Here is a 27,951-nt window from a genome sequence, read left to right as displayed (position 1 = left end):
AGCTGGCGCACAGGAAGTACGTATACGGAAGTCTAGCCCCTTTCTGGAACCCTGCCCTCCCAGAGAGGCTTCGCAAGCGCTAGACGCGGAGTCGTCGCCATTTCTGAGCGCCCACTTTCGAAATGGCAGACGGAAGGAAGCTGGCGATTGGGGCGAGCTTGAGGCCGGTTTAAGGACGTTACACAATTTCCGATCCGGATGCAAGATGGCTGCGCCCAGTGGTGCATTCCAACCTCGTGAGCGCCGGGCTGCGGAGCAGGAAGAGGACTGGGATGCCGTGGTGCCTAAGCGGCCCCGACTTGGGGCGGGAAGCAAGATCGGAGGCCGTAGGCTCATTGTGGTGCTGGAAGGAGCCAGTCTGGAGACAGTCAAGGTACACTCGGACTAGGAGATGGAGAGCTAGTGGATCGATAGGATGGGATCCGGTGTGGTGAGGGTGGTGGGCTCAGGGGGTGATGGATGGAGAAAGCAGAGACGGGTGAAACATGCTTTTGGAGAAGGAGTGGCCTAATCGACTGCCTCTTCGTTTAACATCCTGGGTTGGCAGTACTCGTTTTCTTTGCTCTTGAATCTCTGTGCCGCTCACATCCTTGCTTCCGATTGATTTACCAGGATTCTGTGATAACCCTAACCCCAAAAGTCGTCTTAGAGGAGAGGTTACGTCCCTCGCGTCGTTCCTCGGTTCATCCTAAGACAAATTTACTGGGCAAAGGGGAAAGGTAATTACTGTAGCTCAGTCAGTTAAGTGGCTCAGTCGTGTCCGACTCTTTGCGACCCCATGAACCGCAGCACGCCAGCCTCCCTGTCCATCACCAACTCATGGAGTCCACCCAAACCCATGTCCATTGTGTCGGTGATGCCATCCAACATCTCACTTCTGTCGTCCCCTTCTCCTGCCCTCAATCTTTCCCAGCATCAGGGTCTTTTCCAATGAGTCAGCTCTTCGCATCGGGTGGCCAAAGTATTGGAGTTTCAGCTTCAACAGCAGTCCTTCCAATGAACACCCAGGACTGATCTCCTTTAGGATGGACTGGTTGGATTTCCTAGCAGTCCAAGGAACTCTCAAGAGTCTTCTCCAACACCACAGTTCAAAAGCATCGATTCTTTGGTGCTCAGCTTTCTTTATAGTCCACCTCTCACATCCATACATGAGTACTGGAAAAACCATAGCCTTGACTGGACGGACCTTTGTTGACAAAGTAATGACTCTGCTTTTCAATATGCTATCTAGGTTGGTCATAACTTTCTTTCCAAGGAGTAAGCGTCTTTTAATTTCATGGCTGCAATCACCATCTGCAGTGATTTTGGATCCCAGAAAAATAAAGTCAGCTGCTGTTTCCACTGTTTCTCCATCTATGTGCCATGAAGTGATGGGACCAGATGCCATGATCTTAGTTTTCTGAATGTTGAGCTTTAAGCCAACTTTTTCACTCTCCTCTTTCACTTTCATCAAGAGGCCCTTTAGCTCAGTCGGCCCACCCTTTTATTTGTAAGGACTTAGTGTTTTGATTCTCCTTTATTACTACTATACATTTCAAAACACTGTGTGGATCAGGTTATCAATACGTCTTTATTTTTACCTATCATTTGGCTCTTCTCCCAAATAAATCCGGCAGTTCCGTCTTAAATCTTTGTGCAGTGTTCTCATTCCTTTTGACATTGTTTCTCTTGCCCTTTAGAGCTAAACTTGTTCATTGAGTAGAGCCAGAAGAAATAGCACAAGTTGGGAAGTCAGACTTTAATTTTAACCCAGAGTCTTACACTTATTTTAAGCGTCTGATTCTTGAGAAAAGTTTGTAGTCAGTTTGTAGAACTCAGTTAATAGTTTGCAGGGGGATTGTAATGAAAGTGCTTTAAAAGTAGTACATTTCCATAGTAATCTAGGTGCAGTTCTTTTCCACCTTTCTTTCCTCAGCCACCATGGCACTTTATTAAGGTTGCAGTTTAGAAAACTTTTTAAATGACCAGCTAATCAGGTTTCATTTTCTTCTATAATTGATATTTCTAACCTAATTATAGGTTCACATATTCATCCCTCCAGCCTGTTAGTTCTCAGATTCACTTAACCACTTCGTTTCCTGGTATGTTCTGTGGGGATGATGGTATTTGTACCTATTTTACTGGATTGTTGGGAGGATTAAAGGAGTTAATGTGTGTAAAGGATTTAGAATAATCTTTTGTCACTTGGAATTAGTTGTTACTGATTCAGGTTACTTATTAAGAAGCTGAAAAGGTTGTAGGTAACTTAAAGTTTCTAGAACATACTCCAGAGTAAATTAGGCCAGTTGTCATTAATGATACTCCAAGGGTGATAAAACCCGTTGCGGAAGTTGAAGCTGAAGGTGGAAGTCTTCTGTACTGTTAGCTTTTGCTCCCTTGTGCTGGTCCCTCGTGCTTCTGCCAGCCTCATCAGCCTGCTCTGTTTCTTCTTTTTTTTAAAGAATATTTATTTGGCCGTGCTTGGTCATAGTTGTGACACATGAGATCTTCACTGTGGCATGCCGGATCTAGTTCCCCCAGCAGGGATCTAATCTGGGCCTTAGTGTAGAGTGTAGAGTCTTAGTCACTGGGCCACCAGGGAAGTCCCCTCTCCATTTGTTCTTTGTACTCCAGCCTCACTGGCCTCCTCTAAGCTCTTTGAAAACACTAAGTTCTCTTAGACCGTAAGGGCATTGCAGATAATGTTGTGTAACTGCAAGCACCCTTTACTCAGCTCTTTGCCTCATTATTCCTACTTAATGTTTATTCATTGGACAATTATTGAGTCTATTATGTTACTCATTCTTCAATTATTAAGTGTTACTCTCTCATAGAAATGATTCCCTTCCTGGTATAAATCAGGTCCTCATAATCCTTTAGTGAACCATTTAGTTTTCCTTCATGTTTATCACAATTTGAATTAAATATTCATGTGGTTGGTTGTCTTTTCCACTACAAGGCTATAATAAGGACAGAGAATAAGGTTTTTTAAAATTCTTATATCTCCAGTACCTACTACAGAATACACATGGTATTCATTCTTTGATTATTCTAATTAGTGGTTTACAAGATTAACCACAGCCCACAATAAAAAGAAAAAAATTACATGGTGAGCCAGTGTGCACACTCAACTATATGAAGGAGAAAGTTTCATAGTCCTTTATCTACCATGACTGCATTTGAATTACTCTGATGTCTTCTGTTCTATTCCATTAAAAGAACAAAACCTTGGTTATAACTTACTAATGAGTCAAAACTAGATTCATCTATTCAAGAGGTTCTTTTCTGTCCTTGGAATAGGAAATGGCAACCCACACCAATATACTTGCCTAGGAAGCCCCACGGACAGAGGAGCCTGGTGGTTACAGTCCATGGGGTCACAGAGTTGGACACAACTGAGCACGCACATGCATAGAAGAGTGTTCCGTGGACCTAACTCTTGGCCCTTTGTTTTTGTTCTCTGTGACATTTTTATGTCACTTACTCAGTTAATTTCAAAATCTATATGCCTCTTCCCCTAAACCTTTTGGTTTAGAGTCATAGCTCAAATGTTGCCAGACATACAAATGTTGTATTGATACATAAAAACTTAGCCTTTCAAAACTATATTTGTACTTAAAACTTTTTACTGACCACCCTAATGCTCCTCAGGGCTCCAATTTGTAATTGTTTCTTTTAGCTGTTGCTCACACAGCTTAAACCTGGAACCATCCCCTTTTCTTTTACTTCTGAGAATGTTCCTTGGTTATACTACCTTTGGCCTCATTAGAGTTTTCACACTTCTTCCTGTTCAGATTTACAGCTCTTCACATTGTGCATGCTTGTTTTAAGCAGACTGAGGGTAGTGACCATGTATGTTTTGCCCAGTGTGCATGTAATGCTTTTGCTCACTAACCTAACTTTTGCCTGGTTCCAGAACCCCTCACTGGCTTTGCTTGATACCCATAGGTTTTAAAATTAGATCCAGTTTAGAGTGTGTGGAATCATAGGCTGCCCTCTTCCTCCCTCTTCCCTCCAAGATCAGTGATGGGGGTAGGCGTGGGGAAGATGTGGGCAAGAGGATCCCCTGCAGGATTTGGGCGCCCCACCCCAAGTGTCTTATGTATAGATCTGGGGTGGGCCTGAGAATCTGACTGTTGAGCAAGTTTTCAGATGCTGCTGGTTTGGGGACCCCTCTTTGAGAACCGGCATTCCAGGGAAAAGCAGCTTATGCGGCTCTTGTTCCCTGTTCTCAGGTGGGGAAGACATATGAGCTGCTCAACTGTGACAAGCACAAGTCCATGTTGTTGAAGAATGGCCGGGACCCTGGGGAAGTGAGGCCGGACATAGCTCACCAGGTAACTCCAGGGGGCGGAGCTCAGGCCCTGGGGCCTCTGGACAGAAGGTAAGGCAGCTGTAGGGCTTCTTTTCTGTCCTGACTGTGCCCTGGTCTCCACCCCACCTCCCTCAGAGTTTACTGATGCTGATGGACAGTCCCCTGAACCGGGCGGGCTTGCTCCAGGTTTACATCCACACGCAGAAGAATGTGCTGATTGAAGTGAACCCCCAGACTCGAATTCCCAGAACCTTTGACCGCTTTTGTGGCCTTATGGGTGAGAGAGAAACTTGGCAGAATTGATGGAGGGAGGAAGAGGAAGGGGAATAAAGTGTGGAGTTTTTTAGGTGGGGGAGGGGTCATGTGAGTGACTCCAGAACCAGGGGTCTGCACTTTCTTCCCATGTGCGTGGGTTCCCGGCTGCAGAGAAGGGAGGGGGGCCTGTCACTGCACAACCAGCCTCGTGCTTGGCAGCTACTTGTTGAGAACATCTCATTTGTGTGGATGCACGGAACACGTGGAACCCAGCTCACCTAAGGGTTTTCTGGTTTTCTGGCATGAGAAGCTGCGTCTCCACCTAGCTCTGAACTCTGTTTTTCTGTCCTAGTTCAGCTTTTACACAAACTCAGCGTTCGAGCGGCTGATGGCCCCCAGAAGCTCTTGAAGGTGAGGTATTGTTACCTACTGGTTGGAGGTGGTGTTCTGGGAATGTTTCTGGGGCTGATTTTTATTTATTTATTTTCTTTAGGTGATTAAGAATCCAGTGTCAGACCACTTCCCAGTTGGGTGTATGAAAATTGGCACTTCTTTTTCTGTCCCGGTCGTCAGTGATGTGCGAGAGCTGGCGCCCAGCAGTGACCCCATTGTCTTTGTGGTGGGGGCCTTTGCCCATGGCAAGGTAAGGCTGGGCTCAACTCTCAGATTCTTCACGGAGCTGAAGTTTAGCACAAAATCCCGAGAGCACTCAGCATCTTTGATGATCCTTAGGAGTTGGGAGGTAGAGGGTAAGGAAAAAGCTGAGGGGGTTGCACCTCCTGCCCCCGGCGCATCCTGTGAGGAACGCTGGGGTGTGCATCATGGAACTAGTCCTTCTCCATCCTTTGCCCACACTGGTGGTAAACAGCGCTATGAGATGGCAGTTTTTCTGCCCTAAAGAAGGGCTGAACCTGTGACGGAGCGACCGAGCCGCTGACGGATGCTGTTTCCTCAGGTGGACGTGGAGTACACAGAGAAGATGGTGTCCATCAGCAACTACCCGCTCTCTGCCGCCCTCACCTGTGCAAAAGTCACCACTGCCTTTGAAGAAGCGTGGGGGGTCATCTGACAGCAGAGCCTGGTCCCAACAGACACTGCGAACATTGCTTCCCGCCCGTCCTCAGTCGACTGCTGGAAGACCCCCTCCCTGCACCCAGACCGGGGTCTGCGGAAGTCCAGGCTGTAGCCTGCTGTTTATTTTATAAACGTCGTTCTTGTAAACCTGGTTGTCCTCTGAGAGTTCCTAAACTTGGCAGCAATGCTGTGACCTGGTGTAATCCCTCAGACCTCAGGAAGACCCTTGAGGTTACGGTGTTTGCAGTCTGGTGCCCTAAACGAGGGAGCCCTGATTGTTTCAGCCATGGCACGCCTGGAGGGCGTTTGAAAGAAAGTAGCCGGGGCGCCAGCCGTGAAAAAACAAACAAACTGAAGTGATTTTATGTGGTACAGTCAGTCCAAGGTAGAAAAGTGGAGCAGGCGGGGCCTTGCCCCTCCCTTCCCCCCATGGGGGGGCGGAGGCAGCGGCTTGGATACAATCATAGTAAATTGGCAGAAGAAAAACACAAGTTCCTGGCTAGAGGGGGAAGAGATAAGGCAACGTGCATGGGGGAGCCCAGAGGAGGGACGTGGGCCCCTCTGCTCCTCCCACGAGAGTTTCCCCTTTGGCCCCAAATGGAGACGTGGCCGGTGGCAGAGGCACAGCTGGGGAGCCCCGTCTTCCCACACCCGGGCTTCTGGTTCTCTGTGCTCCAGGGCGGAGGAGTGCTGCGAAGGGAGGCGGGTTGATGTGCCAGTCCTGCGGTGGGCCACCTGTGGGGAGAAAGCGGGAGGCGTTGGCATCACTTCCTGGTCTCCGGGCCCCAGCCCTTCCAGCTCCCTCCGGGCACCTCTCAGAGCAGTCAGTGCCCCATACTGTGTTTCTGGAAGCCAGGCCCTGTGAGGTTCACCCCATCTTCCCAGGACTACCCGTCCCCCGCCCTACCCCACTCTGTGGCTGTCTTCTGTGACCTGATAGTTGACGCTCAGTTGTAGGGAGGTGTACTTACCAGGAATTACTCCATTTTCTTTAACTTCTCTTTCCTCGGCACCATCACTTTACGGACGTAAGGCAATATGAATAGTAGACTCAAGAAGAAGACGTGGCCAAGGAAATAGATGGACTTGTACACCTGTGGGGACACGCAGCCTCCGCGGTAGATGACAGCCTGGAACTGTCCCCGTCCCCGCCGCCTGTCTGACCTCTCAGCAGTCCCTTCCCCTCCTGGCGGGTAGGCCCCTGGCTACCTTCATCCACTTGTCCCACGTGAAGAGGCAGAAAGCGGTCATCGAGTAACCCATGAAGAGCCAGTGGATGGTCTGCTGCGCCAGATAGTAGAGGGGCTGCAGGACGGTGATGGAGGCCAACCTGCTCAGGACTGGGCTGTCTCGAATCAAGCTGGCAGCCTGGGGAGGAGGGAACGGGCTCACTCAACCTTGCTCCTCTGCTCAGGCCCCCTCTGCCCGCCATCCTGAAGGCTCACCTGTCTCTCCACAATAACAATGAGGAACTCCATCTGGAAGCAGACCAGGTACCCTGAGTGGAGGCCATGCCAGAGCGCCAAGAATAGCAACGAGAGACCCTGGGATAGAACTTTATTTCCGAGGAACTTGAGTCGTTTGAAGAAGTAGCTAGAGAGAAGGGTGAGAGAGGATGAGCCTCAGATCCATCCTGCCTCCTGGCGCCCCCAGTGGGGCAGGAAAGCAGTGTGCTCTGGTCACTTTAGAATGAAAGGCAGCCAAGCTGATGAGTCACAGTTTAGACAGAGAACAGATTGAACGAAGGCTCAGCTGGGGGCCCTGCTTGGTACAATGGATGATGACGGATGGCCTGCCTGGTGGCGAGGCTGCAGCGGAGAGTGGGGTGGGCCAGCCCTGTACCCAGGCCGCTAACTACCTTGTTTCTGTTTTTGAAACATAACAGGAATGGTTTTGGGGGCGTTGAGTTGGGGACAAGAGTGGGCATGGCTGGGGGTGTCAGAGTGCCTGGAGGGGTCCGTCTGAAGTGGGGAAAGGTGAAGAAGTGATGATGCATCCCTGCCCCGGGTGCTTACCGAGCCACCCAGGCGTTGGTGTTGATGTTGAAAGAAGCAATGGTGCCCGTGAAGCGGGGGGTGGTTTCAAAGAGCCACACCTTCATGTTGGCGCAGGCATCCCACTTGGCTGTCCCATACTCGTCCAAGCCATTGAAGCCCAGCCCCGTCAGAATGCACACACCTTCCTGAGGGAGCCAGGCCATGGGTGTCGCACCGCCACCTGGCTCCCACTCCTGGCAGGTGGTCTGTGATCCCGCCCCTCTATCCCCCAACACGTTCATCCCCTGTGACCTCACCCCCTCTACCCCTCACCCCTGGCAGGTGGTCCCCTGTGACCCCACCCCTCTCTCCTCACCGTGACCAGCCAACAGGTGACATATTTGTACAGCACAAACTTGCCCCAGATCAGCATGTACATGCAGCGGAACCAGAAGCTGCCGTTCTTGAGAGAAGAGAACGTGGGTGGGTTAGGAACGCCGCCAGGCCAGGAGCCCTGCCTTGCTCTCCCTCACATGTGCGGCTGACTACTCTGCAATAGGCCAAGGGGAACCCCTCGGAGACGCCCCGAGACAGCGGGGCCTCACCTCCTTTCCTAGAGTGGGGGCACTTGGGCCACAGGCGCTGGGGGCTTTAAGGAGATGGAGCCGAGCCAGCATCTCTCCCCGGGTCCTGAGCTCCTAATGCCCATCTGCCCAGGGCCAGAGGGGCTTGGCCGGGTCGCCTGGCTGTTAAATGAGCCCAAGCTGAGCTGCAGGGGGAGGTTGAGGTGCTAATACGCACCTGGCATGGCCCTGTGCCCGCAAGGCTGTGCAGTGCTGGCTGATGGACGCCAACTCTCAGGTCTACAGCAAAACCAACAGGCAACTGTGGGTGGTGCTCCCACCTCTCAGCTATCTACGGGGGTCCTGGCCTGGCCACTGAATATCTCTGGTGCTGTTGTGCCGCTGCTGCTGACAAAGCACTCACTTCGTAGTCGTCGCTGAGGAGATAGTCTTCGGTGATGTGGGGGCTGAGTAGGGTGTAGCCCACTAGGTAGACCAGGCCCAGGGCCAGGCGCCGCAGAGCAGGTATGGTGCTGGAAAGGGACAAGCAGGGTCACGGCGGGTGATGGCAGAGGCCCCTCCCTCTGGCCTTCTAGAGGGTGAGCACTGCCTCAGCTGGGCAGGAGGATGGAGCATGCAAACCCTGAGTCTGGGTGCTTCCCCTCAGGTCCAGCGGACCTCTGGGTCTCCCCGGTGTGCTTGGGCTATGTGGGGACTGAAAGCCCGATGCAGAGCCCAGCTTTGGATCTGCTCCCTTCTCTCCTGGCTGGATCAATGCTCAGACAGGCTGGCCAAAGTTCTCAGCAAAGGGATCTGCCTGGTAACTTGATCAGTTTCCTGATTCCTGGTGGCTCAGATGGTAAAGAATCTGCCTGAAATGTGGGAGACCCAGGTTCGATCTCTGGGTGGGGAAGATCCCCTGGAGAAGGAAATACAACCCACTCCAGTGTTCCTGCCTGGAGAATCCCATGGACTGAGGAGCCTGGCCAGCTACAGTCCACGGGACTGTGAAATACATAGATTTTGATGTATTTATCAACATTTTTTAAACTGGGAAGGTGGGTTTTAAAGGCAGGGACATGACTGCTTCAGGCAAAATCCTATGGCATAAAAGTGTATTTTGACGTTTGTACCACAGGGTCGGGAGGGATGGTGGGAAGTGACCCAAGCTGACAAGTGCCCACTCCCTGCAGTGAGTAGGCACGGAGTGCCGCCGGTCACAGGGCGAGAGCCTGACTCACGGCAGAGAATGCGGCCGGCCTTTGGGAGGTCACTTCAGAAGCGGCTTTGTTGGGTGAGAGGCCTGGACGGAGGTCTTGATGAAGGGGGCGATTACCTGTTTGGTATCTTCCCTGGGACATCAGTCAGCTCTCCCCGCACCAGCTTCATGTAGTGGTTCATGGAGAACTGGGGCCCCACCAGGAAGGCTCCATAGAAGTAGGAGAAGCCGGAGATTTCCAGCAGGGAGGGGACACCCCGTATAGCGTATATCTGCTGCTCGGAGGTCAGGGATTTCTGCGCCGAGAAGAGAACGAAGAGTTCAGTGTGTTCAGAGCCAGTGTGAGGGCTCCCCGCCCTGGGGCCCCACTGAACTGGGTTCTTCAAACAGAACCTCTTTGAGGGGATGACAATATGGAGAGGAGTTGGTGCTTCAGGGGGAAGTAGGTGTGTGTGGGGTAAGTTCAGCCATGGCCGGCTGCTGCCCCCTTCTGAGGGCCTCCCTGGCCGGATCTCTGGGCTGTGAGCAAGAGCTGGACTCAGGCAGTCAGAAATGGTGATCACACCACCCGGCCCGAGGGCGGGAGGGGAGGCCCCGCCCCTGATGATAACAGCCATCCTCCTCCCTTTGGGTTAAACTCCTTCACCTCTCTGCGGAGGCAGGGTACTTACCTGATCCTTCCCTCCGTCATAGTAGTCCATGGCCAGACCTGAGCAGAGAGAGAAGGTGTGGGTGGAGCAGAGGGAGGGGGCACAGGATTCGGCCAGTGGACTGAGGGTGGGTGGGAGGATGGGAGGGGCGTGGGTGCCAGAGGGGACCTGCCACTCACCGATCAGCTTCAAGGTCAGGACACAGTGTGGCATTGTCCACTTGATGTCGTAGGTGCCGGTGGCTGTGTTGTAATATCCGGCCAGAAGGTAGCCCTAGGAGAGGGGCAAGTATTTATTTATTCCGCCATCACTACAGTGCATCTCCCACTGCTCTGAAATCCAAGGTATTCTTTCACTTTTCCTTTCTCTTGCTGTAGAAACTGAACCTGTAAAGGGGAAGGGATGTCCTCAAGGTTTCTCAGCAAAGTGAGGGCTAAACTGAGTATTTAAAGGATTAAAAAAATTTTTTTAAAATTTTTTTTTTTTTCTGCCTCACCGCATGGCCTGTGGGATCCCAGCTCCCTGACCAGGGATTGAACCCTGGCCCCAGGGCCCTCAGCAGTGAGAACTCAGAGCCCCAACCACGGGACCACCGGGCACTTCCCCAAACTGACAATGTAGATGCTCACATTCTGCAGCTCATTCCAAGTGGGTCTCCCGCTTTGACTTTGAGGGACTCCCCTCGTGGACAGATGGCTGCGCTAATCCCGACAGGCTCAAGAGCCCTGACGACGGGGTCAAGAGGGCTGGCCTGCAAGGGACGCTCCCAGGGCCTCTGGACACTGACCCAGAGCCTCGCTGCTGAGGGTCGCTGTGGATCTCCTGGTCCACGGCTTCTTCTCCACCCCAGCCCCTGTCCTTCCCCCGCCCCCAGCCCAGCCGGCTGTGAGCTGAGCTGCCCTGGGAGAGACACGTTTACCATCTGGACGCAGAAGGTGGTGAGCACGGCGGTGATGGTTCGGCCCATCAGCCGGAGGATGAGGAACTGCAGCACGATGCAGAGCAGGGAATGGTAGAGCTGGGTTCCTGGGTGTGGAGCAGAAAGCACACTGTTGCCTGTTTTCCCCCCACCCCCCTTGCATTTCCACCCTTCCTGACACTTCTGAACACAAGAATATATACAGAAAAAAAAAAAAAAAACTTTGGTATTTGGATCTTTCTTCTTTTTAAGGAGTCTCCTGATTTGGAGGAAGAGAAGGAAATTAACTGTATAAAAATACAGGACTGCCAGGGAGCGCTTGTATTTCTGGATGTTGGGCCTAAGGGATGCTCCTGGCGGAACTGCTTGGGTCTGTTGGCCAGTTCTAGCCCCAGCAGAGACAACCGGTGCCTCTCTGTGGATGGCGACTCGTAAGGGTTGCTTTGTTGTTTTCGTCACTAAGTCGTGTCCGACTCTTGCGACTAACCCTATGGAGTGTAGCCCGCCAGGCTCTGTCCATGGGACTTCCCAGGCAAGAATACTGGAGTGGGTTGCCATTTCCTTCTCCAGGGGATCTTCCTGACCCAGGGATGGAACCCTTGTCCCCTGCAATGGCAGGTGGGTTCTTTACCGCTGAGCCACCAGGGAAGTCCCTCTGGTAAGGGTAACCATTCTCAAAATGCTTTTATCTGGGAGAGAAATGTACATGAAGGGAGAAGCTAAGCTGTGTTCCTGCCCATAAAACCCTCTCTTTGCTCCCAGAGCATCACAACTTCCCTCTCCATTAGATTCCCTCCAGGACGTTTTGTCTGGGTCTGTTCCTTCTCAGGCTCCCTGTAATTGTGGTGCTAACTAGGTTCACTCACCAAAATTATAATAAGCGATTGAGAGGCCCGTAAAGGTGTGGAAAAGGTGGATGAGGTAGCTGTCCTTGTAGAAAAGGTAACGCCGATAAAATAAAGCGAAGGGGTAACCTGGATGGGGAGAAAGAGCAATAGAGGGTTACTCGTGCCTGGTGCCCTCCCGGGTTTGTTCTGGAAGTTGATCTGGCATAACACCCAGCCCAGAGAGGAACGAAAACATGCAAACTAAGGATGTCTACAAAGACAGCAACAGCACCCCTAATTATCAAAAGAAGCCTCTTTGTAAATACAAATTTAACATGGGAGATATTAATTTTATATTGAGGCAATACAAACTGGGTCCTATGACCACATTTCCTTTACCGCTTATTAAATATTGCTAGGAACTTTCTCTTGCATTTTTCTTAGATGATATAAGGGGCTGAGAGTGCCCAACTGTGCCCAGAAATGCCATTTTATACCTTGATGATCTATTATAATTCCATTACTAGCAGAGTACTGTCAGTCACATTATTAACAGGATAAATACAAATGGTCCCTGGCTACAGATGGGGTTGCTGTTGGCATACACAGCTGCACAGCAGTTAGTAGGTGGGTACTCTTCACACACTTGAGGTCTGGGCACTGCCCAAGCTAGTAAATCCATTTAGGTATGCTGGAAAAATATCTTCTGAAGCCACGATTCAAGGTATGGTCCCAGGGTTACGACTGAACTACAGGGGATCTCTTGATGGCCGTGAACTGAGGATGCACAGCCAAGGGTTGCTTAGCGAACAGGGTCAACAACACTGGGTAGTCCTAAACTAAAATTAACACGTTGCCTTGTTTTACTGCAGACTCACAGCCAGTGTTCCTCACATCACATCATGAAACCTGGCTGACGGGCTTGGCAACCTTCCTCCTGTAGTGCATGAGTAGAGAGCTGGGGTCCCTCCTTTTGTTTGGAAGGATGCTTTACCCAGTCTGTCATTGCATAATTAGTGTTCTTGAGTTAGTCATGGTTTATAGCTGCTGCAATTCTTGCATTTTTGGCTGTACCTTGGGCCTTGTGGGATCTTAGTTCCCAGACCAGAGGTTGAACCCAGGCCTCCAGCAGTGGAAGCTTGGAGTTCTAACCACTGGACTGCCAGGGAAGTCCCTGCAATTCTTAACTTTTCAATTGTAAGTTGCAGGTAATTTATCACTGGTGATATAGTTGTGAGTTTGCTTAACTGCAAGGCTTAGATGAGTGTCATACATAAAGTGTTGAATTAAGTGAATGAGTAAATGGATAATCATGTTATACATTAGCTGATGTTCTCCTAATTATTTTTCCCATGACCTTTTTTTTTTTTTTTAAATACTTATGACCACAGGGACTTCTCTGGTGGTCCAGTGGCTAAAACTCTGTGTTCCAAATGTAGGGGGCCCAGGTTCGATCCCTGGTCAAGGAACTAGATCCCACATGCCGCAACTAAAGATGCTATGTGCTGGAATTAAGATCCAGCACAGCCAAATAAATAAATAAATAATAATAATAAAACAACTTCTGATCACAACCTGTATACTTATGTACCCTAGTTTTTTCACACAGCAGTGTATCAGACATTTATCTTCTTCTCGGTGGCAGGATCTACTGGTGTCCTTTGGATGCTGCTCTCATAATGGGCTAGGCTCTTTATCAAATATATAGCTTCATGCAAACAGTTGACTCTGTAGATAATTCTGTGATGACTGGCTCCTTTGCTCATTCATTAATCCAACAGATGCTTATTATGTGCCCCCTACACGCCAAGCATTCTGTTTATGGAGCACAGAATGAGGGAGCGGGTGGCATGGAATGGTTTATGTTCTAGCCACCTAAGGTGAAGTGATGTAGGGCTGCTAGTCGAGGGGAGGGAGGCAACTGTGACCCTTTCACAGTCAGATGAATGAGTAAAGGAATATGACAAGCCTCATACGTACCGCGTGGGCAGAAATTTTGTGGGACTGAGCAGCAAGAATTGCTAAGAACCAGACCCAGGTACTAGAAAGTATATATAAACACCCAAATGCCTTACATCTTTTGTCTTTTATTTTTAATGTTTTAGGAATAGGGGCATAAATGAACAAAAACAACAAATAGGGTGGATCTTAATTACCTAGAGTACTCATAAAAAAGTTCCAGACAGCTAAGAGTTTACCCTTTAAAGCACTTAAAGGGTTAAAAACCTTTAACCAATTGAAATCACTGAAACCCTTCATCATTTGGGATGCTTGAAATTAAAAAACACAACACGCATTACTCTGCCTCCTTAAACTGAATATAACTGGACATTTCCCTGGTGGTCTGGGTCATAACTGTTCTAAAGGCACAATGGCTTTAGGACCTACCAGGTGCGCGCACACTGTCCTGCATTCTGAGTCCTTACGTCCATTTGCCGTACTTTTCTGCCCCTTTCTTTGCTATTCAGGGATCTATAGTCACTTCTTGATCTTTCAGTGCTGAGAATAATCGCTCTTCCTACTTCTAATTTCCAGCAGGCCTTAGAAGTCTTAACTTTGTTTTAAAGGTGCAAAACAGACACACAAGACCTAAGACAAGAACAAAGGCCTTGGTGTCTTCCTTGCAGACTTAGTGCCCAGCTCTCGTAACAGCTGTTCTGGCATTCAAGGCCCTTTTGCTGTCTCCTATTTTTGGGTGTATCTGTGGGGCGTTGAGTTGGGTGAGGAGTTCCATGCAGGTGAAGTCTGATTGCACACCAGGAAATGCATCAATAAGGAGATGGAGTAATTGGGAGAAAAAGAAGAAGAGTGCAGCAGTCCAGGTTACCAAGGACAGGAAGATCATCAGAGAGAACAGTGGCGCCTCCAGGCTCTGGAAGCCACTAAGGGGAGGAAGGAGCTGTGCTGGGCGAGTTGCTGTGACAACCTGGAGCTGGTTGTCAACACGGTACCCTGCTCCCCGCTGCTGCTCAGCTCAGCAAGCTTCGGAGCCTGGCTGCCATTCATCCCATCGGGGATGTGCTGTTTGGGGGGAGGGTGTCATCCTACAAGCTGCTTCTGAGTCTCAGTGCTGCTGTGTGGGAGCCGATGCTTGATACAGTGGCTACAGTCACCTAAAGAATTGCTGAAAGAAACCAACAGAAGCAGCTCTCACCCGCCCACCCGCCCGTCAGTCTGATGCAGTAGGTCTGGGTGGCCCTAATGGGCAGCCAGGGCTGAGAAGCTCTGCCTTCCTAAACCCTCGTGCAGGGCAGGTCCTGGGGAGAAAACCCTGAGCTCGATGACTGGGGGCTGCTGTTTTCCCTGAATGGCACCCAACAGGCAGAAGTTTGCTCTCTAAACCCGGTATGGAGGCTTTTTAGAGATTGTGTGGCCCCCACACTGGAACAATTTCTTCTATTTGATTGTTTGTTTAAAGGGGGACCCTGGGGACTTCCCTGGTGGTCCAGTGGCTCAGACTCTGTGCTCCCAATTCAGGGGGCCCGGGTTTGATCCCTGGTTAGGGAACTAGATTCCACAAGCAGCAACTAAGAGACTGCATGCCACGACTAAAACCCAGCACAGCCAAATAAAGAAATAAATATAAAAAAAATAATAAAGGAGGACCCTGCAGAAACTTATTAGCAGACGAAGGTTGAAGATAAAATCTGCACCCTGAACTCGGGATTCCCAAACTAGAATGGGTACATGCCAAGAGCAGACTGGAAGGCACTCACTATGCTGTGACCCTACAGCAGACTGCTGGGAGGCACTGAACTTGGCCCCTTCAGGCAGGGGTCCCCAACGTCCGGGATCCAATGATCTGAGGTGTAGCTGATGTAGTAATAATATTAATAGAAATAAAACACACAATAAATGTGCTTGAGTCAGCCTGAAACCACCCTCTACCCCTTACTGCCTTGGTCTTTGGAGAAAACTGTCTTCCACGAAACTGCTCCCTGGTGTCAAAAAAGTTGGGGACCGCTGGCTTCAAGGATCCCGGTATATGGAACCTATGTACCCAGCTGGCCTCCCCAGCTTGTCGCCGGTCGTCTCCTCAGGCCCCACTGCCGTCTGAGTCAGAAACTCGGATCTATTAACTGAGATCGCTAGTGGAGTTCCTCCCTCTCTGAGATCTAAGAGTTGTGAAATTACTCATTAATCCTAAAAGGTCCTGAAGTTCCATGTGAAGAAATAGAAATGGACTGCTTTCATTCATGTCTGATGAATTTCTTTGCCTCTCATCCTGTTTTGCTATTTCTGGGCTCTCTGGGAATATGATACGACCCTGTTTGATCAGGCAATAGTTCATGTGACCTTGATGAACAGAAAACAGAGCATGTTTTGGCAGGTGTGAGGAAGAAGACAGAACTAGAACTGCTACGTGTTGTCTTAGCCAGGCATTGACACTGGTTTGTACCAAAAAGATGACAACCACCTCCAACACCACACCAAGAGTTCAGAGAACACCCTCAGCATATATACAGTAGCCGCTGCCAAACGTTTTGGTCTCAGCACTGCTGTTTTAAAAATCATGAAAAAAAAAAAAAAAACTGAAATAGAGTTAATTTACAATGTTGTGTTAGCTTCAGGTATACACAAACTGATTCAGTTATATGTGTGTGTGTGTGTGTGTGTGTATATATTCTTTTTTAGATTCTTTCCCATTATAGGTTATTATTAATGTAAGACATTAAATATATCTTCCTGTGCTATACAGGTGGTCCTTGTTAATTAGCATCACTTTACACTCTTAAAAGCCTTCCGCTGCAGGGGCCATAGGTTTGATCCCTGTTTGGGGAACTAAGATCCCATATGCCATGAGGCACAGGCAAAAGAAAAGAAAATTAAAAGTTTTAAAATTATTAATTCATGAAAAAAAAAATAAACCTATTACATGTTAATACAAATAATGTACTGTTAATGAAAACAGCTATATTTTCTAAGTCAACCATTTACATAAAAATAAAACCATTTAATGAAAAGAATGGGATTTTTTTTTTTTTTTAACAGATATCTGGCATTTGCTAAATAGAAGAAGGCTGGATGCTCAAAACTGCTTCTGAATTCAGTTTGTTGTAATATGTCATTTAGGCCAAAATATATGAAAAAAAAAATCTGGCTTCACAAAGATATACAGCTGGAAAGAGAATCTTAATAGCCTTTTCAGATAATTTTGGATATTCCGTCTTTGATAACATACAGAAAATCAAAACTCAGCAAATAAGTAGTTTCTTAAAGGCTAGTTGTAATATGGAATTTGAAATCCTATCAATGAGCTTTTCACACTGTTACATTAAAATCCACAGGTCTCTCGTGAACTATGAATAGATCTTTTAGCCAGGTCTGGTTTTTTAACAGTGTGCATTGGTCATTGGTAAAATATTGGTTCACTGAGTTAGGGAGATCTTTCAATCTTGAGACATCCTTATAATATAATATAAAAAAAAAATCACATTTCTTAGTATTACCATTGATTTTCAGCAGAGAAGTCTTTATAAAATGGGAAGTTGTCTAGCTCATGGTAGCAAACACAAGTTTTGGAAAATTCAAATTTTCACTTGAAAGCTTGAAATTTATCATTGATTACAAACACTGTCAGTTATGTTCCTTGAAGTGACAGGCTTACTTTGCGCATTTCCAAGAAACTCTCTGCCAAATGCCCAGTCTAAATAACCAGCATGTCTGTCAGTCGTTCTTTCACGTGAAAATGGTGTTCTGTGAAAGAGAAGCTGTCAGCTCATTGTGCAGTTTGAGCCAGTGCACAGGTGCTTTGCCTTGAGACACTTCTGCTTTGGGACAGAGGGTGTTCCATGCATGTGTCTCATTTCTTCAAACAGAATGTTAAAAAGACATGTACTCAGGGTTGAGATTTTATGTTTCATCCAGGACACTCTTCGGTTGTCGTTCAGTTGCTCAGTCGTAGCTGACTCTTGGTGATCCCATGGACTGCAGCACGCCAGGCTTCCCTGTCCTTCACTATCTTCTGGAGTTTGTTCAAAGTCATGTCCATTGAGTCAGTGATGCCGTCCAACCATCTCATCCTCTGTTGCCCCCCTTCTCCTCCTGCCCTCAATCTTTCCCAGCATCAGGGTCTTTTCCAATGAGTGGGCAGTGGATGGATCTGTGCACCCCCCGCCTTGTTTTTTTTAGCATTTATTTTTTGGCAGCATTGGATCTGTGCTGTGGCACTTGGACTTAGTAGTTGGGGCTCGAGTCCTTCTCTGCTTGCGGCACATGGGCTTAGCTGCCCCCAGGCATGTGGGATCTCAGTTTCCGGACCAGAGATCAAGCCCATGTGCCCTGCACTGGAAGGTGGATTCTTAACCACTGCATTGCCAGGGAAGTCCTGGCTCTGCCCTTTCTTGACCGACTGCATGGTGAAGAATGTAGGGTATGCTGGTTCAGTTTGGTGTCCACACCTTCACTCATGCTTAGGGACCAGCAGAGTTTTTACCATCGCTTCTGCCCTGTCAAGTGCCAATGACAAAAGCAAATAACATTTTAATTTTATTCTGAAAAATAACTTTAAAGTTCTCAGGGACCCATAGGAGTTCATGGACTACACTTGGAGAAATGCTGACACAGAATGGTGTTTTGGCTTAATTTTCCTGGTTAAAGCACTCTAAATCAACAGGCTTTTCTTCCTCCCTCCTTTCCTCAACTGCTCCTTCTGTATTTTTTTTTTTTTAATTTATTTATTTGGTGGCACTGAGTCTCAGTTTCAACATGTGGGATCTAGTTCCCTGACAAGGGATTGAACCCGGGCCCCCTGACCAGGAGGGCAGAGTCTTAGCCACTGGACCACTAGGGAAGTCCCTCCTTGTATATATTCTTTTTCTTTTTTGGAAAGTTTCTCTGTCCTTGGTTTTGAGATATCAGTTTCCCTCTTTTTTTCTTATTCTATTGAGATGTATTTCACATACCATCAAATTCATCAGAGTGTAGGATGCAGTGGTTTTTAGTATATTCATAAGGTTGTATAATGTCCCCACTGGAGTGTCTAAATTCCAGCATGTTTTCATCCCCCCCCCCCCCCCCCCCCCCCCCCCCCCCGCCCAAGAAACCCTATCTGTGTTAGTGGTCACTCTCCAGGCCCTGGTGACAAAGTCACTTTCTGACTCTACAGATTTGCCTGTTCTGGCTATTTCATAAAAACGGAGGCATACCATATGTGGACTTTTGTATCTAGCTTCTTTCACTCAGTGTCATGTTTTTGAGGTTCGTTTATGTTGTACCATGTAGCAGCACTCCGTTATTTTTTTATGGCTGAATAACATTCCTTCGTTTGGACAGATCATACGTCATTTATTCAACCATCAGTTGATGGACATCTTGGTTGTTTCCACTTTGGGGGTATTAAGAAGAAGGCTGCTGTGAACATTCCCGAGGCGTATGTTTTCCGTTCTCTTGGGTATGTACCTCGGAGCAGACTGTTTGGCTCACTTACTGGCTGAGCAGCACTTCTCAGTTGGTGGTGCAGATCAGTTTTTAAAATTTCCCATCTGCCGTGGACCATACTTCAGTAAAGTACAAAGTCCTGGGCTTGGATGATGTGGCACTATGGAACTCCTGTGAAAATCCCTAAATGTTCACTCTTACTCTCCGCTCGCTTTGAGCTTTGACTTGGCAAAGGGTGGTGACAAATTGCACCAACCTCTCCTTTGCCTCTTTCACTGAAGGCTTTTTCTTCTGACTCCTAAACATGGCTGACCTCCAGAGTCAGTCCCGACCCTCTGCTATGCTGTCCACACCGTCTCGTTGGAAACCCCATCTACTCTCATGTAATTTAACGTGATCTTTATGCCAAAGACAACCTCACACCTTTAATCCTGACCTCTCAGGTTTCAGTTCCACATTTCCTACTTCCTGGTGGGGCATTTTCAGTTTGATATCTTGCACCATCTCTAACTCTGTGTAAATAAGACATGGGCTTTCCCCTGAATCAGGCTTCTCTCAGCTTCTTTGGTTGATTAATGATGTTACTGCGCTCCGGGCCACACAGCGACATTCAAAGGCTTTAAGTTGTCTCCGCCTCTTCCCTTTTTCCTCAGTGCCCATATCTAGTCACCAAATCCTGGTTTGTTTTTGTTTTGGCCACACCACAAGGCTTGCAGGATCTTAGTTCCCCAACTAGGGACTGAACCCATGCTCCCTGCAGTGGAAGTCCAGAGTTCTCAGCCATAAGGACCGCCAGGGATTTCCCCCACAAAATCCTGTCCATCCCTCCTTTCCAATGTCTCGCGCCACCATCGCATCCCCTTCTTTCCCATGCTACATCTGCAGGGAAGGCCCTCAAATGCTCCCCCTTCAAGTCTTGCCACAACCTCATCTCTGCCTGTAGCTGCATCCCCTGACATCCTCCACCAGGGGGCTCTCCCTGCCATTCCTGCTCAGAAGCCATCAGTGACTCTACCTGACCACTCCACACAGCATCAGCCCCCCAGTCCAAGATTCAAGGTCTACCTTCTAAATTACATTTCTGGGCAAAGCCTCCACCCTCCTCCTCTAGCTAACTGCTATGCTAGTTTCTTCTCAAGCATGCCTTGTGTCGGGAATTCCATGGTGGTCCACAGGTTAGGACTCTGCGCGCTCACTGCCAAGGGCCCTTCAGGGTTCAATCCCTGGTCAGGGAACTAAGATTCCACATGGAATGTGGTGTGGCCAAAAAAAGAAAAACCCAACCAAACACACAAACCACAACAATGCCCCCCTCCCCCCAAATCCAAACAAAACATGTCTTATGTCTTTAATCTCTAGACCTTCACTCATGCCGGTCCCTTTGGGTGGGATCTTCTTCAACTGCCCCTCTAACCAAGTGAAGTCCTACCCATTCTTGAAAAACACTCAGTTCAAGTGTCTCCTTCTTTAGGGTTACTATAGACCACAATTAATTCATGACCCTGCACATTATGGACTCCTGCCTTAAATACATGGTGCTTAGGACAAAGACTTATTTGGCAAAATCATTATGTAATACAAGTTGCCATTCCTTACACTAGTGTTCTGTATTAAAACTATCACAAGTTCACAATCTCCTTTCCTAAAGTTCTTCTGTGTCTTTGGATCTCCCATAGCATGCTATCCCTGCATACTTCATTTTCTGATGGGTTGACCTACAGTAATTGACACTTAATAGTGGTTTGAGTGTCAGTTTCTTCATCTGTAAAATGGGGACAGGACCTGCTCCAGTGATTATTGTAAGGGCTAAAGGGGATGGGGAAACAGTGTCAGACTTTATTTTTTTGGGTTCCAAAATCACTGCAGATGGTGACTGCAGCCATGAAATTAAAAGACGCTTACTCCTTGGAAGGAAAGTTATGACCAACCTAGATAGCATATTCAAAAGCAGAGACATTACTTTGCCGACAAAGGTCCGTTTAGTCAAGGCTATGGTTTTTCCAGTGGTCATGTATGGATGTGAGACTTGGATTGTGAAGAAAGCTGAGCGCCAAAGAATTGATGCTTTTGAACTGTGGTGTTGGAGAAGACTCTTGAGAGTCCCTTGGACTGCAAGGAGATCCAACCAGTCCATTCTAAAGGAGATCGGTCTTGGGTGTTCTTTGGAAGAAATGATGCTAAAGCTGAAACTCCAGTACTTTGGCCACCTCATGTGAAGAGTTGACTCATTGGAAAAGACTCTGATGCTGGGAGGGACTAGGGGCAGGAGGAGAAGGGGACGACAGAGGATGAGATGGTTGGATGGCATCACTGACTTGATGGACATGAGTCTGAGTGAACTCCGGGAGTTGGTGATGGACAGGGAGGCCTGGCGTGCTGCAATTCATGGGGTCGCAGAGTTGGACACGACTGAGTGACTGAACTGAACTGAACTGAAAGGGGATAATGCATATAAAATAGTCAGCACAGCCTAACATATTGTAAGCAGTCACAAAGTCTCACACACACACATGCAGATTCACATAGAGGGAGTCTGTAAACTAGGTCTTATCTGAGAAATTCTGATGCAAGTGGTATCAGGGGTTCCAAATCTAATCTTCTTTCCATGTGACAATCAAATGACTGAGGGATTTTCTTCCCATCTTAACTTTAAAAGAAGAGTCATTGTGTATTTATTTTAAAGATACTGACTCTGGCTTGCCAAGAGCACTTTTTCTAAAATGCAACGTACGGTTAAATTAAAGCACTGGATGGTTAGAAGCACACCAACTCTGAGGTTAAGATGAGATTTGACAGCCTGCATCCCAGTTCTGCTACTTACTAGCTGTCCCCTTAGGCTGGTTGATGAGTTACTGCTTTTGGTCCTCAGTTTCACTAGTAGAGTATCTAGGTCCTGGCTCATATTTCAACCTGGTCCATATCAGATGCTCAGTGAGCGTGAGATGGCATCAACCTCTCCTTTAACAGAGGCCTGCCCAGCAACCTCAACCGACTGGCTTCTAACACCGTGAATGCCAACGGCTCTTGCACGTCCACCTCCCATTGAGGCTCTCCCCTGAACTTCACACTCGTGTGCCACGTGGAGTGGGTACCCGCCTAACGGGACACCTCAGACGTAACAGGCCCCAAACTCAACTGCTGATGTCCTTCTCTCAGCTAGCCTGCTCCTCCCCTGGCTTCCTCATTTCAGCAAAGCCTTCTGCTCAGCCCTTCTGCTCACACAAGGCTGAGGCCCTGCCACCTTCCCCTGCTCCTGACCCCCTCCCCTCCCCCAGGCAACCCTATCTGTCAGCAAACCCTGTTTATTCTATCTGCAAAGTGAACCCAGAATCTGACCACTTCTGCCCCTGGTCCATGTTGGCGCCATCCCTGGCTTGTGTTATAATTGTCATCTCCTGACTCATCTCCCCCAGTGCATTCAGTCACACTCTGCTCAGCAGGAGCTGAAGTCCAACCAGAATGCCAAACTGAGCTGCTCACCCCTCCCCCACTGCTCTCTGACTCATCTCTGACTCTGGGACGCCCTTCCTGGAATGGCAGACTTGTGCAAACCTTAGAGCCCTCACATTAACATGTTCCTGGCTTGGGATGCTCTTTCACCCATGAGCTCAAGTACCTCCAGCGCTTCAGGTTTTTACTGAAATGTCACCTTATCGGTGGGGCCTTCCCTGACCATGGTATCTTGAGATTGCACACGTTGCCCCACCCTGTATGCCACCAACACACACTTCCTGTTTTTCTTTCCTACTTTATCTTTCCTATTTTCCCTTGGCACTTACTACTTTTCCACATGCTGTATATTCTACTTATTGGTCTTTGAAGGCAAGATTTTTGTCTCTTCCCCCCCCTCACTGTACTGCAAGTGCCTTGTAGAGTTCCTGGTACAAAAAAGTTCTCAAAAATATTTGTTGACTGGATGAGAGAATAAAAGAATGAATGAACAAATACTCTGTATCCTAGGGAGTGAATAAAATATGTATTGAGCATCCATTATGTGGTCAGCAATGCATTAGGCAAAAGGAGACTATGGTAGAGTTGTAAGAGATGCTTTCAGACTCTGAAGGAGCATTTTAGAGAGAAAAGAATACCAAGCAATGATGTTGTATAAATGCTAAGTGATGGAAATGGCAATGTTGTAGAGGTTGGAGAAGACAAGAGGTCAGTAATGAACAGATAAGTCAGGATGAGCAGAGAAGAAACAAGGGAAGGGAGTTCCAAGGCAGAATTATGTACTAAAGACCCAGAGGCAGGAGAGGGCATGGAGCAGTCATGTCACAAGACCGGGCTGACTACAAGACGGGGCAGGAAGGTTTGGAAAACCAGACAGAGTCAGAATTTTATATAATAGGGAAAAAAAATCAAGAGGATTGGACTTCCCTGGTGCTCAGAGGTAAAGAATCTGCCTGTGTCAATGCAGGAAATATGGGTTTGATTCCTGGGCTAGGAAGATCCCACATGCTATGGAGCAACTAAGCCCATGGGCCACAACTACTGAGCCTGTGCTCTAGAGCCCTGGAGCCACAACTCCTGCGTCTATGTGTCACAACTCCTGAAGCCTGAAAGCCCCAGAACCCATGCTCTGCACAAAAGAAGCCACTGCAGTGAGAAACTGAGAAATGCAACTAGAGAGTAGCCCCCGCTCACTGCAATGAGAGAAAAGCCCGTGCAGCAATGAAGACCCAATGCAGCCAAAAATAAACTGAGCTCATCACCTCTGTTTCTGGTCTACTCATTTCTGCCTTGGCCCTCAGCAATGGGGTAACATACCCCCAGCCCAGGCCAACTCACCCTCACCTCTTGTAAGAAGATCTGGTTCACAGGGTCAATGGGCTCCTTAGAGTCAAATGACTGAAACTGATCTCAAACTCAAAATTCATGCTTATTGTCGGAGGTAAAGGGATGGGAGACAGCGGATCCCCCCCAAAAGGCTATGTCTGTCCATCACTGCTCTTAGGGATAGTTCACTGACAAAATTATGGCAACTCTGGAATTTCTAGCTGAAAAAGATGGATGAAAAAACCTGTTTCAGCCTTATATCATCTGGATGCTGAAATTTTCCTAAATCATGTAATGTTCCCACAGATAATGGGTATTTTGCTTTGCACAATGGAAGGCCACTTTCAGGATCAAGTTTCAGTTCAATTTTCCTAAGAATCACAGACTAGAATATAAAACAGGACTGCTTTTGAACATGGCTTATTTGTATTATTTATTTATCTTTGGCCACGTGGCATGTGGGATCTTACCTCCCCAACCAGGGATAGTGCCTGCGCTCCCTTAATTGGAAGTGCAGAGTCTTAACCACTAGATGGCCAGGGAAGTGGCCATCTAACGGCTTATTTGGTATTGACAGTTTATTTTTTATCACATATTTCCACATGCTAGCTTTATCATGATTATTTCCACTGTGAAGAACTGCCATTCACATTTGTTTTCTTTCACCAAAGTGGAGATTCCTCATACTGAAGAACTATACAGAGGAAAGCAAGACGGATGGAGATAGGAAGGAGAGTGAAGCCCTGTGTGACTCTGGCTCTTTGTGGTGATAGGTAACTGATTGGTTACTGACCACACTGTCAGACGGGGGAACACTGGGACATTATGGACCTGGAGGTGGGGTGACGCTCACCTCTGGAATTTGTTCACAATGGTCCTGTCTCTATTCAGCAGATTAAGCCTTATTGATGGTATGGCCAAGGTGATAACACACCTGCCCCACTCCAACAGTCCTCTATGGCTCAGGCTGAGTCACATGCTGAATGGTTATTCATAGGATTCAGATTCTTTGAACCCATGAAACCTTATAAATCACTGACTCCAAACCCTTTATTAGAGATAGAAGAAAGCAAAGCCCAAAGGGACTAACTGGCTTGCTTCAGGTTAATAGAGCAGAGCCCCAGTTAGAACCCATATCACTTGATTTCTATGCTGATACTCCTGTCTCATGCTTTGGCACCTGGCGGAGGCCAGCAAATACATCACTAGTCACTGCTGTTGTTCAGTCACTCAGTCATGTCCGACTTGTTTTGACCCCATGGGCTGTAGCCCGCTAGGCCCTTCTGTCACGGAATTCTCCAGACAAGAACACTGGAATGGATTGCCATTTCCTTTTCCAGGGGATCTGCCCGACCCAGGGACTGAACCTGCATCTCCTGCATTGCGGGTGGATTTGTTACCACTGAGCCACCAGGGAAGCCTCACTGGTCACTAGCTGTGCACTTTTAAAGCTATGGCTATGTTAATCTCTAATTATCTGTTCACAGACACATGCATGCCCATGTCTGCTTATCATCCTATCTAAAACCATTTGAAAACTTCATCTCTGCTAAATTTAGGTACTCCTTGTTCTTTCTTTCTTCATCAGTTCTTGGGGATGCTCCCTGCCTATCTTCTTAGGGTGCAATTCATTTCTGAAAGGGACCTCCAGCTGAGTATCTTAAATGTTTTGATGACTGTAGAATAGAATTCAGGGATAAATGATGAAAATGTCCTCAGAATAAGAACAGAGGGGGCATTTTAAGGGTAAACTAGTAAATGGCTGTTATCTGTGAGAAAGGAAAAAGGCTCTTATGAAGGTTGCAAAGTTTTTTTTTCTTTTAATGGGAATTCCCTGGAGGTCCAGTGGTTAGGACTTGGTGCTCTCAATGTTGAGACCCAAGTTCAAACCTTGGCTGGGGAACTAAAATCTCATAAGTCGAGTGGAATGGTGTGACCAAAAAAAAAAAAAAAGGAAATATTAGTTTTTTTAGTCACTTAACCCAAACAACCTAAACCTGAACTGCACCCAAAGTCCCATCAAAAGTCAGTTTTTTATTGTTGCACTCAAGCCAGGGGCTCTTAGCAGTTAACAGGCAAGGCCATGTTAAGATTAGCGCCAACGATACAAGCTGGCAATCGTGTGTGCAAACTGGTGCTAAGGCTGAGAAGTTATGATGTTATGATGAGACAACAGACTGACCCTGAAGCCACGTTCCCTTGTATGACCCCACCGGGAAGAGGTACTCACTGGCTTCTGAGCCTAGGAAAAGTCAGCACCCCACCATCCTACCCCACCATCCTGGGTCAGGGGCCAGCCCTCAGGACTATCTCAAGCCTGATCAGATGCTCAGAACTATTTGTGAATGTTTGTCTGCACAATTACAGTCTTTTCTGTACTATTACAGATTGTGCAAATGGTCACATAGTTCTTTTGTTATGACAAAAATTTATAGACTGAAAGAATGTTAAGGCTGTTGACTCGCAGGCTAGTTGCTAGTCACTGCTGACTAGTGGAACAGGACAACAGATGTTGGCCGACCCTCAGGCACTTGAACACACCGAAACGCCTTTCCTAGCAGATACCAGCCTGAGGCTTACATTCAGAGAGTGGTTTTTTAAATCATATTATAAATCTTTGTAAATTAGCGAACCACTTGGTGGCAACTTCTAGCCAGATTATCTGATTGGAGCTAGACTCAGGAATGAAGAGTAATCTGGTTGAGAAATTCAGCTTTGCCGCTTGGGCAAATCACTTAAGATTCTTTGTACCTTGATTTCTTCACGTCTAAGGTAGGGATGTAAAGAAAGGCACGCCCCGCCCCATTCCAGTTTTTCAAGGACCATGCCAGCAGCCACTGCAGCTGCCCACCAACGGTGTACCTAGCGGGGAATTCAGGATGGAGAAAAACTTGAAGGCTTCTGTGCTTTGGATACTGGCCTAGATAGTTCAGATGTATATCTAAGGGACAGATGCAATGAGTCCAGATTCTTCCGTCTTCACATACACAGAAAGGCACTAAAATCATTAACTTGAGACGTCTGCTCTTTGTGACTGGCAGTAATCTTTTGATGCTCAAAGTATGTGTTAGCTACTTAGTCGTGTTCACCTCTTTGTGACTCTACCTACTGTAGCCTACAGGCTGCCCTGCCCATGGCATTCTCCAGAGGAATCTTCCTGACCCAGGGGTTGAATCCGGTCTCCTGCACTGCAGGCAGATTCTTTACTGTCTGAGTCACCAGGGAAGCCTCTCTGAGGCTCAACTACATGCTTTTTTCCAAGCAAGAAACATTCACATATTAATACGTCCCTGATCTCTTTGGAGCCTTCCTCAGAGCCACCCGAGAGGCGGTCTTCCAGGCTATGTTCCTCAGTTAAGGCCCTGAATAAAACTGCACTTGCCATTTCTAGGTTGTGTGTTTTTCTTTTAGTCAAGAGGCAAAATACTAGCCATCTTGCAGGCTGTTGCGCAGATTATAAGAGAAAATATCCATAAAAAAGCATCAAACATGTACTTCCTTGAGGCCACTTAAGAAATATTTACATATGAGCAAATATTTTATTTTTTTTTTTGAGCAAATATTTTATACAAGCCTATCTATACTTAACTTCTTAAAATCTGAGTAAGCTCTTTTAACCAGTTTTAAGACATACACTCTCAGGCTCAAGCCTCTAGCCTTGAGCTAGGGGTGGGAAATTTTGGCCTTTGCCCATCTTGATCCTATTTTAACTAAATTAAGTCTATAGCAAGTTTCAAAAATAAAGCTCTGAGTTGCCCCCAGAACTCCCAGGAAGAAGGCGATTTGCCACTAAGTTCACCCAGCTTCATTCAGTCTGAGGCCCTTCCTCTGCAAGGGTCTGTTTGAGGCCTGGGTGTGTATGTGTGTGTAGGTGTGGAGGTGGGAACTAGCAACATGCTCATGTGGTCATACATTGTTATAAAACATGTAAGATATTTTTATATTCTTTTTCTTAAAGAAAGTCACCAAGATTATAGAATTTTCAGGTTCTACAAATCCTGGATTATTAAAAAAAAAA

General features: G+C 47.5%; 2 protein-coding genes across 4 annotated transcripts in view; one reads left to right on the top strand and one right to left on the bottom strand.

Moving 5' to 3' along the window:
• Positions 1 to 55: 55 nt before the first annotated feature.
• EMG1 (EMG1 N1-specific pseudouridine methyltransferase) lies at positions 56 to 5,770 on the top strand. Of its 3 annotated transcripts, XM_019960241.2 has the most exons (6): positions 59 to 373; positions 4,215 to 4,316; positions 4,430 to 4,571; positions 4,902 to 4,960; positions 5,043 to 5,192; positions 5,505 to 5,770. In XM_019960241.2, the coding sequence occupies exons 1-6, from the start codon at positions 206 to 208 to the stop codon at positions 5,616 to 5,618; spliced, it is 735 nt and encodes a 244-aa protein (XP_019815800.1). In that variant the 5' UTR covers positions 59 to 205; the 3' UTR covers positions 5,619 to 5,770. The 3 variants fall into 3 exon arrangements, with proteins under 3 accessions (XP_019815799.1, XP_070646304.1, XP_019815800.1); XM_019960240.2 differs by having other exon boundaries at positions 56 to 373; positions 5,043 to 5,770; XM_070790203.1 differs by lacking the exon at positions 4,430 to 4,571 and having other exon boundaries at positions 56 to 373; positions 4,907 to 4,960; positions 5,043 to 5,770.
• Positions 5,771 to 5,958: 188 nt separating this feature from the next.
• The window catches only part of LPCAT3 (lysophosphatidylcholine acyltransferase 3), a 36,123-nt gene continuing 14,130 nt past the window's right edge, over positions 5,959 to 27,951 (bottom strand). Inside the window, exons 2-13 of the mRNA XM_019960238.2 lie at positions 11,817 to 11,924; positions 10,951 to 11,057; positions 10,211 to 10,304; positions 10,053 to 10,090; positions 9,499 to 9,677; positions 8,587 to 8,695; positions 7,976 to 8,062; positions 7,639 to 7,805; positions 7,069 to 7,216; positions 6,833 to 6,991; positions 6,595 to 6,717; positions 5,959 to 6,358 (exon numbers count right to left, since the gene is read on the bottom strand). Of these exons, the coding sequence (XP_019815797.1) occupies positions 6,601 to 6,717; positions 6,833 to 6,991; positions 7,069 to 7,216; positions 7,639 to 7,805; positions 7,976 to 8,062; positions 8,587 to 8,695; positions 9,499 to 9,677; positions 10,053 to 10,090; positions 10,211 to 10,304; positions 10,951 to 11,057; positions 11,817 to 11,924 (1,313 nt within the window). The 3' untranslated portion in view covers positions 5,959 to 6,358; positions 6,595 to 6,600. The remainder of the gene's footprint in view (positions 6,359 to 6,594; positions 6,718 to 6,832; positions 6,992 to 7,068; positions 7,217 to 7,638; positions 7,806 to 7,975; positions 8,063 to 8,586; positions 8,696 to 9,498; positions 9,678 to 10,052; positions 10,091 to 10,210; positions 10,305 to 10,950; positions 11,058 to 11,816; positions 11,925 to 27,951) is intronic.

Source organism: Bos indicus, chromosome 5 (genome assembly GCF_029378745.1).
Source record: "Bos indicus isolate NIAB-ARS_2022 breed Sahiwal x Tharparkar chromosome 5, NIAB-ARS_B.indTharparkar_mat_pri_1.0, whole genome shotgun sequence".
In the NCBI taxonomy this organism is placed as follows: domain Eukaryota; kingdom Metazoa; phylum Chordata; class Mammalia; order Artiodactyla; family Bovidae; genus Bos; species Bos indicus.
The sequence above is the reverse complement of the archived record's forward strand: the minus strand, read 5'-3'. Positions and strand labels throughout refer to the sequence as shown.